This window comes from Colius striatus, chromosome 5, assembly GCF_028858725.1.
Source record: "Colius striatus isolate bColStr4 chromosome 5, bColStr4.1.hap1, whole genome shotgun sequence".
Taxonomy (NCBI): domain Eukaryota; kingdom Metazoa; phylum Chordata; class Aves; order Coliiformes; family Coliidae; genus Colius; species Colius striatus.
In genome coordinates this window covers 44,380,825-44,396,647 of record NC_084763.1, presented here as the reverse complement: position 1 = coordinate 44,396,647, position 15,823 = coordinate 44,380,825, and the positions used below count along the sequence as shown (strand labels likewise).

General features: G+C 43.1%; 1 protein-coding gene across 1 annotated transcript; it reads right to left on the bottom strand.

The window, feature by feature from the left end:
- Nucleotides 1-1,061: 1,061 nt before the first annotated feature.
- Nucleotides 1,062-14,485, bottom strand: GTPBP4 (GTP binding protein 4). The gene is made up of 17 exons (XM_061996599.1): nt 14,401-14,485; nt 13,484-13,654; nt 11,818-11,921; nt 11,604-11,740; nt 9,553-9,653; nt 9,087-9,179; nt 8,387-8,578; nt 8,232-8,297; nt 7,105-7,194; nt 6,559-6,669; nt 6,193-6,270; nt 6,032-6,083; nt 5,386-5,486; nt 4,403-4,600; nt 3,473-3,538; nt 2,235-2,369; nt 1,062-1,262 (listed from the first exon to the last, which is right to left on the bottom strand). The coding sequence occupies exons 1-17, from the start codon at nt 14,446-14,448 to the stop codon at nt 1,110-1,112; spliced, it is 1,896 nt and encodes a 631-aa protein (XP_061852583.1). The 5' UTR covers nt 14,449-14,485; the 3' UTR covers nt 1,062-1,109.
- Nucleotides 14,486-15,823: the final 1,338 nt, after the last annotated feature.

The following is a 15,823-nucleotide window of genomic DNA, read 5'->3' as shown; positions in this document are numbered from 1 at the left end:
GCTACACAAAGTAGGTGCAGGAAACAATGTGGATTTACACATGATGCTCCAATATGCTAAAGTTGACATCTGAACACTCTTCTTACCCTGCTGTTTGTTTTTTAGAACTATTTTTAATCATGTAAGGATTCCTCACCCTTTCTGGCTTCTTGTCTGTTTTTAGCACATATATTTATTTCATTGGATTCCAGATTGATGATGAAAACTATGCGTTTTCCCTGTATTGTTCAAGCAACACCTTTATAATGCATACATTTTACTAACCTCTAATCATCCCTACCTTGTTCCTGACCAACTAGGGACAAAAAGGGAGCATTTCCCATGTGACAGTCTATTTTGCCTTGAATAGATCTGAATTTTTGCCTATTGGCAGCTGAAGAGAATGTGTCTTCCTAAGTAGAGGATGAGTAACATTACATACATCAGTTCGGGACATTTCAGTCTGATCCTCATTTTCTGCCTATATGAAATGTGAACAGGTGTAAGTTGCAACCTTCCATGGCCCCTGCTGCTCCAGCTTCTGGCAGAGGGCAGGGCTTCAGTCACCCTTTTGCTCTCTGCACTGGCAGCATGTCTCCCACTCCTTCCCAACTGGTTCAGCACATCAACACAAACTTTGTGCAGTACTTGTCAGTCTCCTACTACTTCCCCACCCAGTTCAGCCTCCACTTACAACATACACTCATCACTTACTACACAACAAAGAACCAACTTGTACCCAGAGAACTGAGCCTTGCTGATGTGGAACCTCAGGAAGCTACATTTTAAATTACGACCCACTTTGTTGACAAATACTTTGCATTTCCAGATTTAACCTCATTTCAGACATTTAAATGCTGTGCTGATACATTAAAGTCAGGAGTAAGAAAACAATGGAGTATTTTTCACGCCTATTTACAAAAGGCCTCTGCCACTGGTTTTGACAAACTTCTCATGCTGTTACTTGGAACTGCAAGATCACAGTATCAGAACTTTCTAAGCTTCGGGTATCTTAACCCCCAACACAAACCACATACTTCTTAAACACTCTGTAAGACTGAAAAGGAAAACAGGACTAGAAATAACTTTCAATAAGCTTTGCTTTAGTTAATTTTAATTCAGGAGACTGCTTATCTTCTCTGTGTTTTACCAGACTTTCTCTTTCCAGCCAGCAGATGTTTTGGCTTCAGATCAAATATGTGTCTGTCTGCCTCTCCTTTCCTGCCGAGGCGATTCATCTTCTTCTGAGCTTTCTTTGCCATAGTCTTGACCTTCTTCACCATCTATTTAAAAACAAACATGCAGAGTAACCTCCTTGGTAACTCAGGTAAATAGTTTTACCCTTTAAAACCCCACTAAGCTCAATGATTTTAACAGGGATGTGACCTAACAATGTAATCTGCCACCCTAACTGGCTGCTGGTGACACTGATCCTCCTTAGCACAACTCCTTGTTTGCCAGGACACTAACAATACAATGGTGCTATCCCTGCAATTCCTGACTTCCTGAAAGTGCAGCTGCACACTTTGTGGAACTCGTCCTTCACACTTGCCTTTGGAGACAAAAATTTGAAGTGTACTTCCTTAGTCTATCAAGTTATTTGTAAGAAGGAACTAGGCATTTTTGAAGTACAGAGTTCAAATGAACAGAAGATGAAGCTGCAAAGATGAACTCTAGACAGGCTGGGCTCCTCAGCTCAAGCGGGACAGAGAACTTCTGGAGAGAGTCCAGCACGGGGCCATCAAGATGATCAGGGGACTGGAACATCTTTCATATGAGGAAAGGCTGCGGGAACTGGGGCTGTTTAGTCTAGAGGAGACTGAGGGGGGAATCTTATTAATATTTATAAATATCTAAAAGGCGAGTGTCAGGAGGTTGGGACATCCTTTTTTTCTAGAGTAGCTAGCAACAGGCCAAGAGGTAATGGGATGAAGCTGGAACACAAAAAGTTCCGTTTAAACATAAGAAAAAACTATTTCACTGTGACAGTGAGGGAGCCCTGGCACAGGCTGCCCAGGGAAGGTGTGGAGTCTACTTCCTTGGAGATCTTCAAAACCCACTTGGACACATTCCTATGCGACCTGATCTAGGTGAACCTGCTTCTGCAGGGGGGTTGGACTAGATGATCTCTAAAGGTCTCTTCCAACCCCTACCATTCTATGATTCTAACCAGCCTGGTGTGAAGTTTCCCAGAAGCTGCCTTAAGTACTGTCATGCTGTTTTAATTGCTGTGAAGGTAAATAACTTGAACAAACCTTTTCATCACGAAGACCAGAAACATCCCGCGGTGTGCGAGAGCAGCTGCGGCTGCGTGTCACGGATCTGGGGGTTTCAGACTCATCCCGTTTGCGCTTCCTTGTCTCACTACGGGACCTTCTCGCATAATGTGCCTGAAATTCAAAACATGCCCCTGACCATTAAAACCAGAACCAATCGTGTCAGACGTGCTCTGATTCTGATGAGGCTAATTGGAAAAAACAGCAGGTGGGCTGCTGTGATATGTTGTACCAGTGATTCCAGTCATCTAGAGACCTTGTCAACCGCTGGTTGCTGCCTCTCTGTCCTACAGTAGTATCCACATTCCAGTGAATATTAGTGTATTCTTTTCATAATTAATTCCAGCTTTCTGATTTTTTTTCTGAGCACATTTGTAAGTAATGCTTAAAAATACACAAGGTAACGGTTAGCAATACTGAAGCTATTTTGCAACAGCAAAAGAGCACCAAAGAAACTTGTCCTGATCGGTGTCCCTTTTACAGGACAAAGCCCTAGAAAATTTCAGACTTCTTGAAGACTTATCCTACAGCACAAGTTTGATATTCCTCCCCACTGAGATGGCTCCTCAATCAATGTGGCAGGTCAGAGGGAGAATCACTTTCTTCAGGTGTGTAGTGTTCACATTCCTTGTTTGCCTCCCAACTCATTGTTTAGTGACAGGATCTGAGGTTTCCAGATCGAGATGGTAGTGATACTGCTGGATTTGCTGAACGCAAAGTGGACTTTAAACAAAATTTCCAATGAAATGTCTCCTGAAGGCAAATGTTAAGTATTTTAGCTGCCTTACATGGAAAGCTGCCAATTGCCCTCAAAAACCTGAATTACAACTCAAGGAATTAATGAACAAGATAAGCCTCAGCTGTCATTATTACTATTTCTGACCAAGCAGACTTGAAAACAAAAAAGTATGTTTGGCCAAAGCCTGTTCTTGAATCCAATACAAATTCCAAGAGTTCTAGCAGAAAGCAAAGCATCTCTCTGTCATTCTTGATAAATGTTAGTTTATTTTTTTAAGCCTACCCAATTTGTTTTGATCATGTCACTCAAAAATTCCAGTGCTGGCTGCCTCACCTGGGTTTCCTATCTTCTCCTTAACAGATGCCCCCTCTCTCTTGTGCCAACTGCAATGGACATACCACATGTGCTCAAAGAATTCAGCATGTAACCAGACTGATGTCTGTTGGAGAAACATTGTGCTTAATCAGCAAGAACTTACATCATCTTTGTTAGTCATGTCGAGTCCAAGGTCAGTCATTTCTTTCTCTAGCACCTTCCGCTGGACCTGTGAAAAAAGAGTTAGGAAAACACGTTTCTTTCCAGAAAGTGTGGTTCTATCTTATTTTTTGTCTTAATATACCAGCATAAGCCCATCACATCCACTACATCAGCAGACATCTGCAGAGCATGAAAGCCAGAACTTTACATTTTGTTTATTGCAACTTAATTCTCTTCACCCATAAATCCTTCTTCATAGGATTGCAACATCTCAGCAATCCCCAAAGAGCTGGCAAATAGTTTGCCTTTCCAGGGGCAAAAGGTGACAGAGAGGGGGACTTCAGTCAGAAATGTTTCCTTCTCTCCCCAAAAGCACACACTTTGGGGAAGATAAGGAATAACACTAGACTGATTTTCTCAAGCTGTTTAGTTAGTTATTATTATATTTATTTACTGCTTTGTGGCCTGGACTGGTCACAAGAGATGCTGACATTAGGAAGAGTGCTAACTGAAACAGAAACCTACCATCTTTTCCAGCACAGGGCGCCATAACAAATTTTACATGGTTGTGATTTTAAGAAGTGACAGAATTATCCTAACTATTTAAATTTAAACCCAACAACAACATACAATGCATCAACCCAATTCATGGAGCTGAACTGTATTCCTCAAAACTTTTTCTGTGATAGATATGGAATTTTATGAAAGACTCACTTGTGTGACAAAACCAAAGGGCTACTACTGCTAATATTGTTTGGCCTCCACAACTGAGTAGTGACCCAAACTCCTCATGGGACAGAAGGAAGCAAGCAGCAAGGGACAAACAGGACAAAAAGGGATCACTTACTTCCACTACCTGGTAAGGTTTTACATTTTCAGAAAGTTATCACACGTCAGCAAGACTTTACTACAGATTATGTTCTATACTTGCCTTTTTAGCTGTTCTGGGCATCCTTGGGCCTCCAATGTCTTTCTCCTTTGACTGCAGGATCTTCAGTTTCTTCTTCTCTCGGATCTGCCCTGCCAACCGTCGGATTTCCATCATTTCTTCATCTTCACTTTCGGATTCACTGTCATATTCTCCAGCAGCTTCTCTCAGCTCTTCCTCTTTCTCCAATTCTTCTAGTTTCTTAGATTTTGAAGAGATGAAAAGAAAATAAAATCCTTGACTTGACAATCCTCAATATGACAGTTTTGTATGGCCCAGGGCCATGACAGAATGCACACCTTCAAAGAAGGAACTATGTTACTTGATAACAACTCCTCCAGACACACCGAATGCAGCTGGTACCTGAGGTTACTGCTGCCCACTGTTTGGTTGCTGCTGTGCTACACTGTGGCCTGTGCTAGTTGTGTCATCCCTGGAAACGCTCTTGAAAATACCTTCTGTTTGTACATGCATCTGGAAGAGCAGCTGCTCCATGAAGCCAACCACGTAACTGGCTGGCGCCACACTCTGCGCTCACTGCTCCTTAACAACCAGCAACAAGAACACTGCTTTTTCTTAAATCAAAATATAAATTTAGGTCAGTCCATTTCTTTTAACATCCAGCTGACATACATTTGATGGGAGAATTTAATGTGATTAATAATAGATAAAAAGTTTTACGGCTACGTTCCTTCTGGCTGTAGCCAAAGGAACAAAGAAGAAATACAACTTTTCCTGCAAAGCTCGTATTTTAGGACAGAAAAGATAAGATCACCATCATTCTGACAAGATAAAGCAGTTCTCTGTTTCTCTGAAAGTCTCTCCTTGATGATTCAGAAAATGGTACCTTTTCTTGTGGCAAGTGCAGACAACGTACAAGAACTTATGACATATTGGCTTTAATCTACAAATACACTAATTTACACTAAACAAATAAAGAGATAAAGAGGCAAGAAAACTGTAAAAAAGAGAATGGAAAAACTCACTCTCATTATATCGGGATCAATGTAGTCAAGTATATTATGACCTTCCCATATCTCTGGTATCTTGTCATATTTCTCAGATGAATTCATTAGGTCCCAGTATTCTGAAAAATATAACAGAAGTTAATGAAGAGAGTAACTTCAAAGAATGTTAAATGGCAAAAAACATCAGTCAGATCACAATTAAAAAAAAAGAGAAAAGCCATATCCCTAAGCTGCAAGAATTTGGCATCATCTCTGACTTACTCACAAATACTGATCTCCTTTCTACCTCCAGCTATTGGCCAATATCAACCTGATCCACTGCCAAGCCCAATAAGCAGCTGAAACAGAATATATGCAGTCTCTCTCATATTGATACTTTCTCAACAAAAAGAGCAAGAATTAATGAGGTATTACAATACAAAATGGAAAAGAAAAACCACTTGGATCATCAGACCAGTCATTACATGTCTGTGACACTACAATGAGAAACAACTGAGTGATGTTACAAAACAAAGAACAGCCACTGAGGATCACCACTTCTGGAACAGAAGGATAGAACACAACAAAATGGTGACACTGGAACTTAGTTGAAAAGGAGTCAGGTTCTGGTATTGTCCCAGAGACTGAAATAGCCAAATTTTACTGATTCTTATATAATACTTACTCTGAAGATCCAAAATGTAGTCGTCTCCCATTTCAATTTCCAGATCTCTCTCCTGCAAAGATGTACATGGCTTTATATAGCATCTAATTTAAAATCTATGGGCAAATACAGCAAATTTAAAATCCATCTGCTCATTTCCTAATTTGAGAGATGCTACTCACCGTTTTCCTCCTGGGTGTGTCGACTTCCATGCGCTTCTTACGTGCTACTGCTCCCTCAGGTATAAAAGGCAGCCGCTCCTGAAAGACATGAAACAATCCACCCCAATAAAAAGGGGAAAAAAAGAGAAAAATAAGTTGGCATCAGTTTTGTGGGTTTTTTTATAATGCAGTGAATCACTACTGCAGAGTAATGTGTTTCTGAAGAACACAGAATCCCAGGCTGACTCTTCCACCAGTACAAGCAGTTAAGAGACAAAAAGTAAGCGAATTTCACCATATTAATCTGTTCATGTTAAGATGAGGCAATTCTTGCTCTACTTAATCAGTACTAGGAAATACATTAAAAAGTGTAAACATGTAGCCTACCTTGTTATCTCTTTTGGTTGGCATGGCCAAGTGTAATCTATTCAATACTTCGTTCACTTTATTTCCTTTCATTTTAGTATCAACACGATGGGCCAACAGTCTGTCACAGGCCTGAAAGTGCACATGACAACATGAGGTAAGGAATGAAGTCTTCCTGATACAACAGTTGACACAGTAGGCTTTCAATCTCAAACATCTAGCTTCACATCTCAGCTTCTGTATTAGTTTTTAGCACTCTAGCTCCCAAGAAAGCACTGAACTACTTTATATAAGAAGTACCATGGGCAGATGCATACAATCCTTTTTGGTTTTTCACAACAAGAGAAAGCAACAGGACTCTGAAAAAACCCTATTTTTTTAAAGTCATGAAGTATATTAGACATACTTTTCAATATGCATCCAAATCCACTGAGGCTCAATAAGCCATAAAGGGTAACATGCTTAATGTTCAACACTCTAATACACAGTTTAACTGAGACTAAATCCATCCGAATGAGGAAAAACGTCAGCTGTTCCCTTGGAATGAAATTGAGAGAAGAGACCTACCTCTGTTTTAACTTGGATTACACCTTCTTCTGTCAGAGTACTTGTCTCTATTACAGAAAATCCTTCTGCTTCAAAAGCTTCAAATATTTTCTATAACAGAAACATTATCCAAAGAATGACATTCTGACCATTTCTTACTGTAGCAATACATTAAGGACAGAAATCCTAACCCAGTATCAATACATGCAACTTGCTACTACTTTATTAGAATGTATTTCTAAAAAGATGACAGAAGCTTTACAACTACAGTTTGATTTAACCTGTTTCTTGTTTTATAAGCAAATAACTACGCCCTAGAAGGCTCCAGCCCTGCATAAACACAACATATTGCCCAGTGAAGCCTTCTACCGCAACTGCTCAGCAGCACCTCCCAGCCTGGTGCTCACTGTCTCTTAACTACTAAAATCACACAGAAACACAGAATCCCAAGGGTTGGAAGGGACCTTAAAAGATCATCGAGTCCAACCTCTCTGCCAGAGCAGGAACTGAACAAGGCTACATTAGCAGGGACTCTGCTGGCTTTTACTGCCATATGAGACATGTATGTGTACATACATGTGTACACTTGCACAAGGGGAAGAAGCAAAAAACAGTAAAGCAGCACTGTTTTCAGTGAGAATGGCAGAGTGGCATTCCTGGCTCTAGGGATAACTTTAGGGGTATGAAGGGCTTTGCTATTGTATGTGCTTCCTGCAGCACAAGTTTTCCCCTAAGAGCACATGTGTCCAGACTGCGCTTCTGTATTATACTTGTGAGACTTGTTAGTCCAATGGATATTTATATTTGAATTTTGAAGTCTGGGAAAGGTCATTAATGTTTAGTCTTTCAACCATAGTAGTAATTGAAAGTTCTCACAGCCCCAGAGATTTCTGAAACCACAAAGGACTTGCTTCTGTTTGGCACTTAGGATTTACAGGCAAGGATACATGTCAGGCAGTATTTAAGAAAGACAAGTGCCAAGACATGGAAAGCTACTTTCCATTACACTGTGAAACAGTTAGATGAAGATATGGTCATGTCTTAAGTTTTTGCCCAATACAAACAAGAGCTGTCCACAACACATGCAAATAATATTCTTGTAAAGGTCAGAAGACTCTCAAGAGAGGTGGGAGGAGTAGTAGTCTAACCTGACTCTCTTCAGGAAGTTCTGCAATCCTCTTCACATCACATTTGTTTGCAACAATTATAAGTGGCTAATGAAGAGGAAAAAAAAGAATAATCATAATTCCAGTTACGATGTTACAAAAGCCTGGGGTTTATTAGTAGTGGAAATCAAATCTACCTTGTTGGCAAACAGTGGCTTAATGTTTCGGAAGAGCTCTACTTGCTCCTCTAGGCTGTGCCCACACTGCTCAGAGACATCCATCACGTACAGCACAGCAGCACGAAGGTGTGCAAGTGCAGTTATAGCCTGCATCTCAATGGTGTTCCTGTCCTCCAAAGGATGATCCAAAATACCAGGAGTATCTACTACCTAAAAGTAAACATAACTAAGTCAGGCCTTAGTACTGGATAACCAATATGCCATTTCAGGACACACACTTGATTTCTAGTCAATAGTGTCTTCTTTAAGACAGCAATATTTTTCTTTCAGTCATAAAGAAGACTGCAACCTCAGACAAACAGAGAATGTGAAAATGGAGTAATACAAGAAGAATGAAGTTTCAGGATAGCCACCACTCCAAGTATTGGGCAAGTAGGGAAAGCCCTGACCCAGAACATGGGCCAGTGATAAAAGGTGAGCTGGCTTTAGTCAGTAATTCCATTTCCATTCTTCCCTCAATTGAGAACCCACCCAAACATGTCCATTTTTCAAACAGCTTGACTGCTGCCCTCATTTAGCACACCATACCTTGCACAGCAGCTCTCAGACATGGTGTGTCTCATCAAGACACAAAAATGCAACTCACATTGCAAAACGGTAAATCAGATTACAACCACTTCATTCTTTAAAGAAAATGTAAAATAGTAACAGTTCTTACCTGCCAACGTAGATACTTATAATCCATGTGTCCCACAAAGAGAGACTTTGTGGTAAAGGCGTAAGGCTGCACTTCCACATCTGCTCTCGTGACCTTAAAGCAAGATTTATTCACATATATTACTGAAAAGTTCCTGAAGTTGCCTGCAGTACATTGCAACTATAAAACACTTCCTTTGCTACAGAAAAGCTAAAAATAAAAGGTTATTCTGCCTTCTCTGCCAGCATTTATCTGACAGAAAATACAAATGAGATACGTGCTAGTTTGGCAAAGATAATGATTTTTAAGAGTGAAATCTATCATAACTTTCCATTTGCCTCTCCAGGAATTTCATTCAGACTCTACTCACACATCTGAATTTGCCACAGCCCACATCAGACAGAGCCATACTGGTATCAAATCATTTCAGTGTTACTTCACTTGAATTAAATGATATTTCAGTGTTGCAAAACAGCCATTCACGTACCTTATTTATGAAGCTAGATTTGCCAACGTTCGGGTAGCCGCACAACAGCAGAGTCCGTGTATTGGGATCGATGGTTGGCAAACGAGACAAATGCTGTCGCACTGAAACGTTAAAAAACACTGTTAAAATACCTGCCACACCTCAAGCCTTAATGAAATGGAGCAAACATTCCTATGCTGAGTTGTTTCTATATAAATTATTCCTTTTCAGACATAATTTGATTGCTCGTTTATGAAAGCATGTAACTTAGACTGTAAATAGCACAAGTATGTACTTAGAGCAAAAAAAGAACAGCAAGAAATGTTTTAAAAATTAAGACCACTGTCTTTTAGCTAGAACAACCTCACCAAATACCTAAGCTGAAGGAATAAGCCCCAAGTAAGGAGTAATGTTTGAAAAATGTTCAGCATTATTTTTCAGATATATGCTAGTGAAAATAAGGATAAAAGTATGGCCAGTACATCCCAGAGGGCTGACAACTGGCACAGGTGCTCGCCCTGACCCAGGAAATTACAGGCCTGTCAGTTTGACTTGAGTGCCCTGGAAGCTGATGGAGCAGATCATCTGAAGTTCTATTATGCAGCACATGCAGGACAACCAGGTGATCAGGCCCAATCAGCATGGGTTTATGGAGGGCAGGTCCTGTTTAACAAACTTGATATTCTTCTATGACAGGGTGACTCACTTGTTGGATGAAGGAAAGGCTGTGGATGTTGTGGGAAACAGTGTCAAATGCCTTACTAAAGTCAAGGTAGACAACATCCACAGCCTTTCTTAGGGAAATCAGCTCTCTTGGCTTGGATGGGCAGACACTTTCCTGCGTGAAAAACTGGTTAGATGGTCAGGTCCAAAGAGTTGTGGTCAGTGGAGTTAAATCCAGTTGGCAGTCAGTCACGAGTGGTGTCCCCTAGGGCTCAGTACTGGGGCCACTCCTGTTTAATATCTTTATTAATGATCTGGATGAGGGGATAGAATGCATCCTTAGTGAGTTTGCAGGTGACATCAAGCTGGGTGGAAGTGTCATTCTGCTTGAGGGTAGGGAAGCTCTACAGAGATCTAGATAGGCTGGATGGCTTGGCCAAGGTCAATACCATGAGTTTTAATAAGGCCAAGTGCCAAGTCCTTGCACTTGAGCCACAACAACCCCCAGCAGCACTACAGGCTTGGGAAGGTCTGGCTGGAAAGCTACCAGGCAGAGAGGGACCTGGGAGTGTTGGTTGACAGCAGCTGAACACGACTCAGCAGTGTGCCCAGGTGGCCAAGAAGGCCAATGGCATTCTGGCCTGTATCAGGAACAGTGTTGTCAGCAGGAGGGAGGTGATCATTGCCCTGTACTTTGGTGAGGCTGCACCTCTAAGACTGTGTCTAGTTTTGAGCCCCTCTCTACAAGTATGACATGGAGGTGCTGGAGAAGATCCAGAGGCGGGCTACCAAGCTAGTGAAAAGTATGGAGCACACCTCATATGAGGAACAGCTGAGGGATCTGGGGCTGTCTGGAGAAAAGAAGGCTCAGGAGACCTTATCCCTCTCTACAACTACCTGAAAGGAAGCTGTAGTGAGTTGGGGGTCAGTCTGTTCTCCCTAATGACAAGCAAGAGAACAAGAGGAAACAGCCTCAAGTTGCACCAGGGGAGCTTCAGGCTGGATATGAGGAGGAATTTCGTTACTGAAAGGGTTGTCAGGCATTGGAACAGGCTGCCCAGGGAGGTGGTGGAGTCGCTGTACCTGGAGGTGTTTCAGAGACAGTTGGATGTTGCACTTAAGGAAATGGTCTAGTGGTGGCTAGGGCTGGGACAAAGGCTGTACTCAATGACCTTAAAGGTCTCTCCCAGACTAAATGATTCTATGATTTATGATTCCATAAAGCTATTTAGTTAAAAACAAAGTCTAAGTATCTGGGGATTTTGAAACTATTTCTATTTTCCCTCCATTATTATTCCCTACAGAATATTCCCTATATTCTGTATTAAACACATTTTTCCAACTGTTAATAAGTGCAAGAACAAATTTCACACCCAATTCACCTATTTTAACCTATTTCTAATACCAACCTTGCTCCAAATATTCCAGGCTTTGTTTCTGCCTTTTGATGATGGTGCACATCCGCCCCAGGGCAGCGCGCTTCAGCTGCTTGCAGCGGTAAAGAGAGTCCCCGTATTTCATCAGCCGCACATAATCTTTAGCAACACTGTGGGCACAAGAAAGAGGAGTTTAGTCAACAATCAACCAGGTAGGTACAAAATCAAAGAAACTCGTGGCCCTTACTTGTCAATCAGATTCTTGGCAATATTAATCTGTCCCAAAGCCAGTTTATAGTGGTCTTTGTCATAGAGGATGTTCATCAAATCTGCATAAAAAGGGTGAATATCCTAAAACAAAAAGATACAATAAAATTAAGCCAAACGTTTTCCTTCCTTAAGACAACTATTTCCTGGCAACTATGTTCAGCAAAATAAATGAGGACAAAATCCAAACAGTATCCATCACTGTCTTATGCAAGAAAAATAATCTGCTTGGAAATTCAGGAGACTGGGGGGGTGTCTCATTAGTATTTACAAATACCTAAATGGTGTTTGTCAGAAGGTTGGGGCATCACTTTTTTCTGTTCTATCTGGTGACAAGACGGGGGGTAATGGAAAGAAGCTGGAACACAGAAAGTTCCATTTAAATATAAGGAGAAACTATTTCACTGTTCAGATGAGGGAGCCCTGGCACAGACTGCCCAAGGAGGGTGTGGAATCTCCTTCTCTGGAGGTTTTCAAAACCCGCCTGGATGTGTTCCTGTGTAACCTGCTGCTTTAGCAAGGGGATTGGATTAGAAGATCTCTAAAGATCCCTTCCAACCCCTGCCATTCTGTGATTCTATGATTAAATGCACAGATCTTAATTGCTCTGAATTTCTTCTTTCGTTTCATTCCTAAGCCCAAGACTTTTGCTTTCTAAAATACTTCGTATTACAACTTTGAACACTTTTTTTTTTAAAATAAGAAACTGCAAGAAGCCTGCAGAAGCAGTCTCCAAAACCACACTCATATTATACCAGAAACACAGCAACAATATTAATTCCTCCCTTTTTCTGAGTGCTACACTAAATTCCGTGCCAGGCTGGATAAGGTTTTCTTCAATGCCTCAGCTTTTCAAGGAAGCATCATCTGTGATTCCAATCTTCTAAACAAAATATTTCAATCGCTTGTGTATTTATTTGCAGAAATATCATCCCATCATGTTAAACAAACCACAGAAAATAGCTGCCAGAATTCCAAGTAAGATGGGATACAAAAGCAAGAGGAAAAAACATGGTCATAGGTTAACCAATTAAGCATAAGCAGAAACCTGCCTATAAAAAAGCCTCACTGGACACCTGGATCCAGTTGAAGTTGTGGGAAGTTAAGACCATGTCTATCTTGTCCAAGTTTATTTCCAACACTACCCCTTATGGGGCCAAAAACAATGTTGTCCACATAACTTCTGAAGACAGAAAGCAATATGATATATTACCACATTTCTTACTTCCTGCAAATATTTTCTAGGGAAGACTAACCATAAGTACCATTTTCATATACAAAGAAATAAGCAGGCACACCATTCTTAAAAAGCTCCATGTTTTCTTTCTCTTCACTCAACAGCAGCTTCTGGGAAACACACTTTTATCAGCTAGAAGCTTGTAAAACCCATCCTCCAATGATCATCCATGGGCACGGTTTAGACCTCCTTTCTTAGTATAAAGATACAAATTTCACAGAACAGGTCTGTCTAAAATGACTCCCAGTAAAACCCACCGGGAATCAGTCCAAATTGTCTACACAGCGGATCAGAAAGATATCGCTAAGGTCAAAATAAACTGAAATACAGTCAATATGCTGTTGAATAAGCAAGCATTCCTGATGCTGCAAAAGCAAAGTTCCTTTATGATTAAATGACAAACACTTACATCTAACTTGGGGAAATCTGTTAAGATCTGAGTGAGTCTATCATGGTAGTTTTGTTGAGTATATTTGACTTTTCGCATGTAAAAGTGCCGAATCCGATGGATTTGATAATGTTTATGAATGACAGTTGGTGTCTTCCGCTGAGTCTTTGACAATGTAAGATCTATGAAGTCCTGCAACCAAGGAAACATGATTAATAATACAAATTGCCAAGTTCTTACAAAGCCAAACATTTTATCTTGGTGGAGGAGCACGTAAGCCAGTTAAAAACATCCACACTGTACGTGGCTTGCAACGTGTGTTGTAGGGCAGGTTCACATCATGTAAGACGTGTAGTAACCAGCAGTTTGTACGTCCCCTCTCTGGTTTTCATTCCAAGCAGCAGAGGGCTGTGTCTCGGGAAGCGACCCCGGCTCTGCCGAAGCCCGAGGGCCGGGGGGAGCGCGGCCGCAGGCGCGTCCCGGCCGCCCTGCCGTTCCGAGCGCTGAAGCGTAGCAGGCCCGAACCCGGCGCGGTGCTCGGCGCACGGTACTTTGACCTGAAGCCCTGTCGTTAGGACTCGAGACGGCTTCATCTGGAATGGGCGCGCTGCGATGAGGCCACACGGTGTGGAACACGCGTGGGGGCCGCTCCAACGCCCCGCGGCGCTGAAGAGCGGCCCCGGCGTCTCTCCTCAGGCCGCAGCCAGCGTTTCGCACAGGAGGCCGGCTCTCCATCCTCCACCCGCACGGCACTGGCCGCCGCGCCCAGGAGCACAGGCCCAGGGCGAGCCCACGGGTCCCGCGGGGGGAGGGGAAGAGGCGAAGGCCGCGGCCACGGCGGCAGCGCGCGCGGGGCGGGAAGCGCAGCGCTCTCCACGAGGCGCAGCGCTGGGAGCGGCCGCCGCACGCAGCGCCTCGGCCGGCGCACAGGGACGTACCTTGGCGGACGGCACCACCGTAATCTTCTTGAAGTTGTAGAGCGCCATGTCTGCCGCGCCACGCCGCCCGGCCGCACGCCGCCGGAAGAGCCGGCGCCGCCCGCCCTCTCGCGAGAGCCCGTGCCGGGCCGCGCGGTGTCACCGGGACAGGGAGCGCTCTGCTCCGCACCGCCGAGGCGCTGGGCAGCGCCTTCGCTCCGCCGAACCTGCACACTGGAAAAGGGGAACACTCTCCCTATGTACATTACAGAGAAATGGATCCGTTTGCTTATTTTGAACGCTGTGGCCTTGCTGAAACTGCTTTGAGGTTGTTTGCCTGCTCGGTCCCACAATGTATAGCCAAAACATAACAGCTGCTGCCACGGTCCCTTTCTCAGCCTCCTCTCAGGCTGGCTACTGGCACTGTTAAGCACTTTAACTCTTTGCTTGCAATTCTCTAGTCATTCAACCCAAAGTTCAAATCGTGCTTGTATAAAACAGCAAGCAAGGGCTGAGATTTGGGGTCTATAAATGACAGATCTCTGAAATCTGGTATCAGGAGGGCTCTGCTGTGAGGAGCCCACACTGGAGTTAAGTCGGGGTCTTGCTGGAGAAAGACTAAACCATGATCAGAGCTTCAAGCAACGGCCTCTTGGCATGAATTACAGCAGTCACGTTTTGTGCCTAGCAGCACCATGAAGGCAAAACACATCCTGACCGTGTTGGGTTGTGTGATTAAAAGCTAACTGCCATTTGCACAAAGGAGCAGAGGGTCAGGTCGGGGAAGGGAATCCAGTGCCAAGGAGCCTACCTTGTCTGGTGGCTGACACAGCAAGTCATCAGCCCAGTGACCCAGGAGTGCCACCCACCAGATGGATCAACAGGAGCAGCTCTGTGGATCATCCCGCAGGTCAAAGGGGCCGTTGCCTGCAGGGGTGTGAGAAAAGCATCTTGGGATTTTTTAGAGAAAGGAACAAAGCTGGGAAAAGGGAGGGATTAAGGTAGATAAGGGAGGAAAAAAGTGAGTGAAAATGGAGAGAAAAGAGGCAAGTAAGTAGCTCATCGACAGGCTGGTCCATATACACATAGCCTGCACACCTAGTCACCACAGGCTATTCTGCCTTAAGAAACTCTACTTCTAACCATTTTCCTGGGTGAACCAGCTGTTTGTTCGGTGTGTTTGGAGCCAAGTACTTGGCATAGGAAAAGGGGCAAAGATTCAGAGCAGCCAGGTGTCTGTGGTGACAGGAACTGGAGGGACTGCAGTGCAGTGTGTACTGTATGTGTACATGCATATATATACCGTATATGTATATGCATACATCAGAGTGCGTGTATGTATGCAACTGGTAGAGCACAGGCTGCAGTGGCCAGCTACTGGGTAATCTGAGCATCGAGGGTCTGTGTCTCTGGCCACGTGCACAAGCTCATCTGCAGGGTGCTA

Coding starts and splice junctions, on each gene's coding strand:
- GTPBP4 (XM_061996599.1), bottom strand. CDS start 14,448: ATGGCGCTCTACAACTTCAAGAAGATTACGGTGGTGCCGTCCGCCAAG. Junction 9,654..11,603: donor CCTGGAATATTTGGAGCAAG/GTTGGTATTAGA, acceptor TTAACGTTTCAG/TGCGACAGCATTTGTCTCGT. Junction 3,539..4,402: donor TGCCCAGAACAGCTAAAAAG/GCAAGTATAGAA, acceptor CTTTTTTCACAG/GTCCAGCGGAAGGTGCTAGA.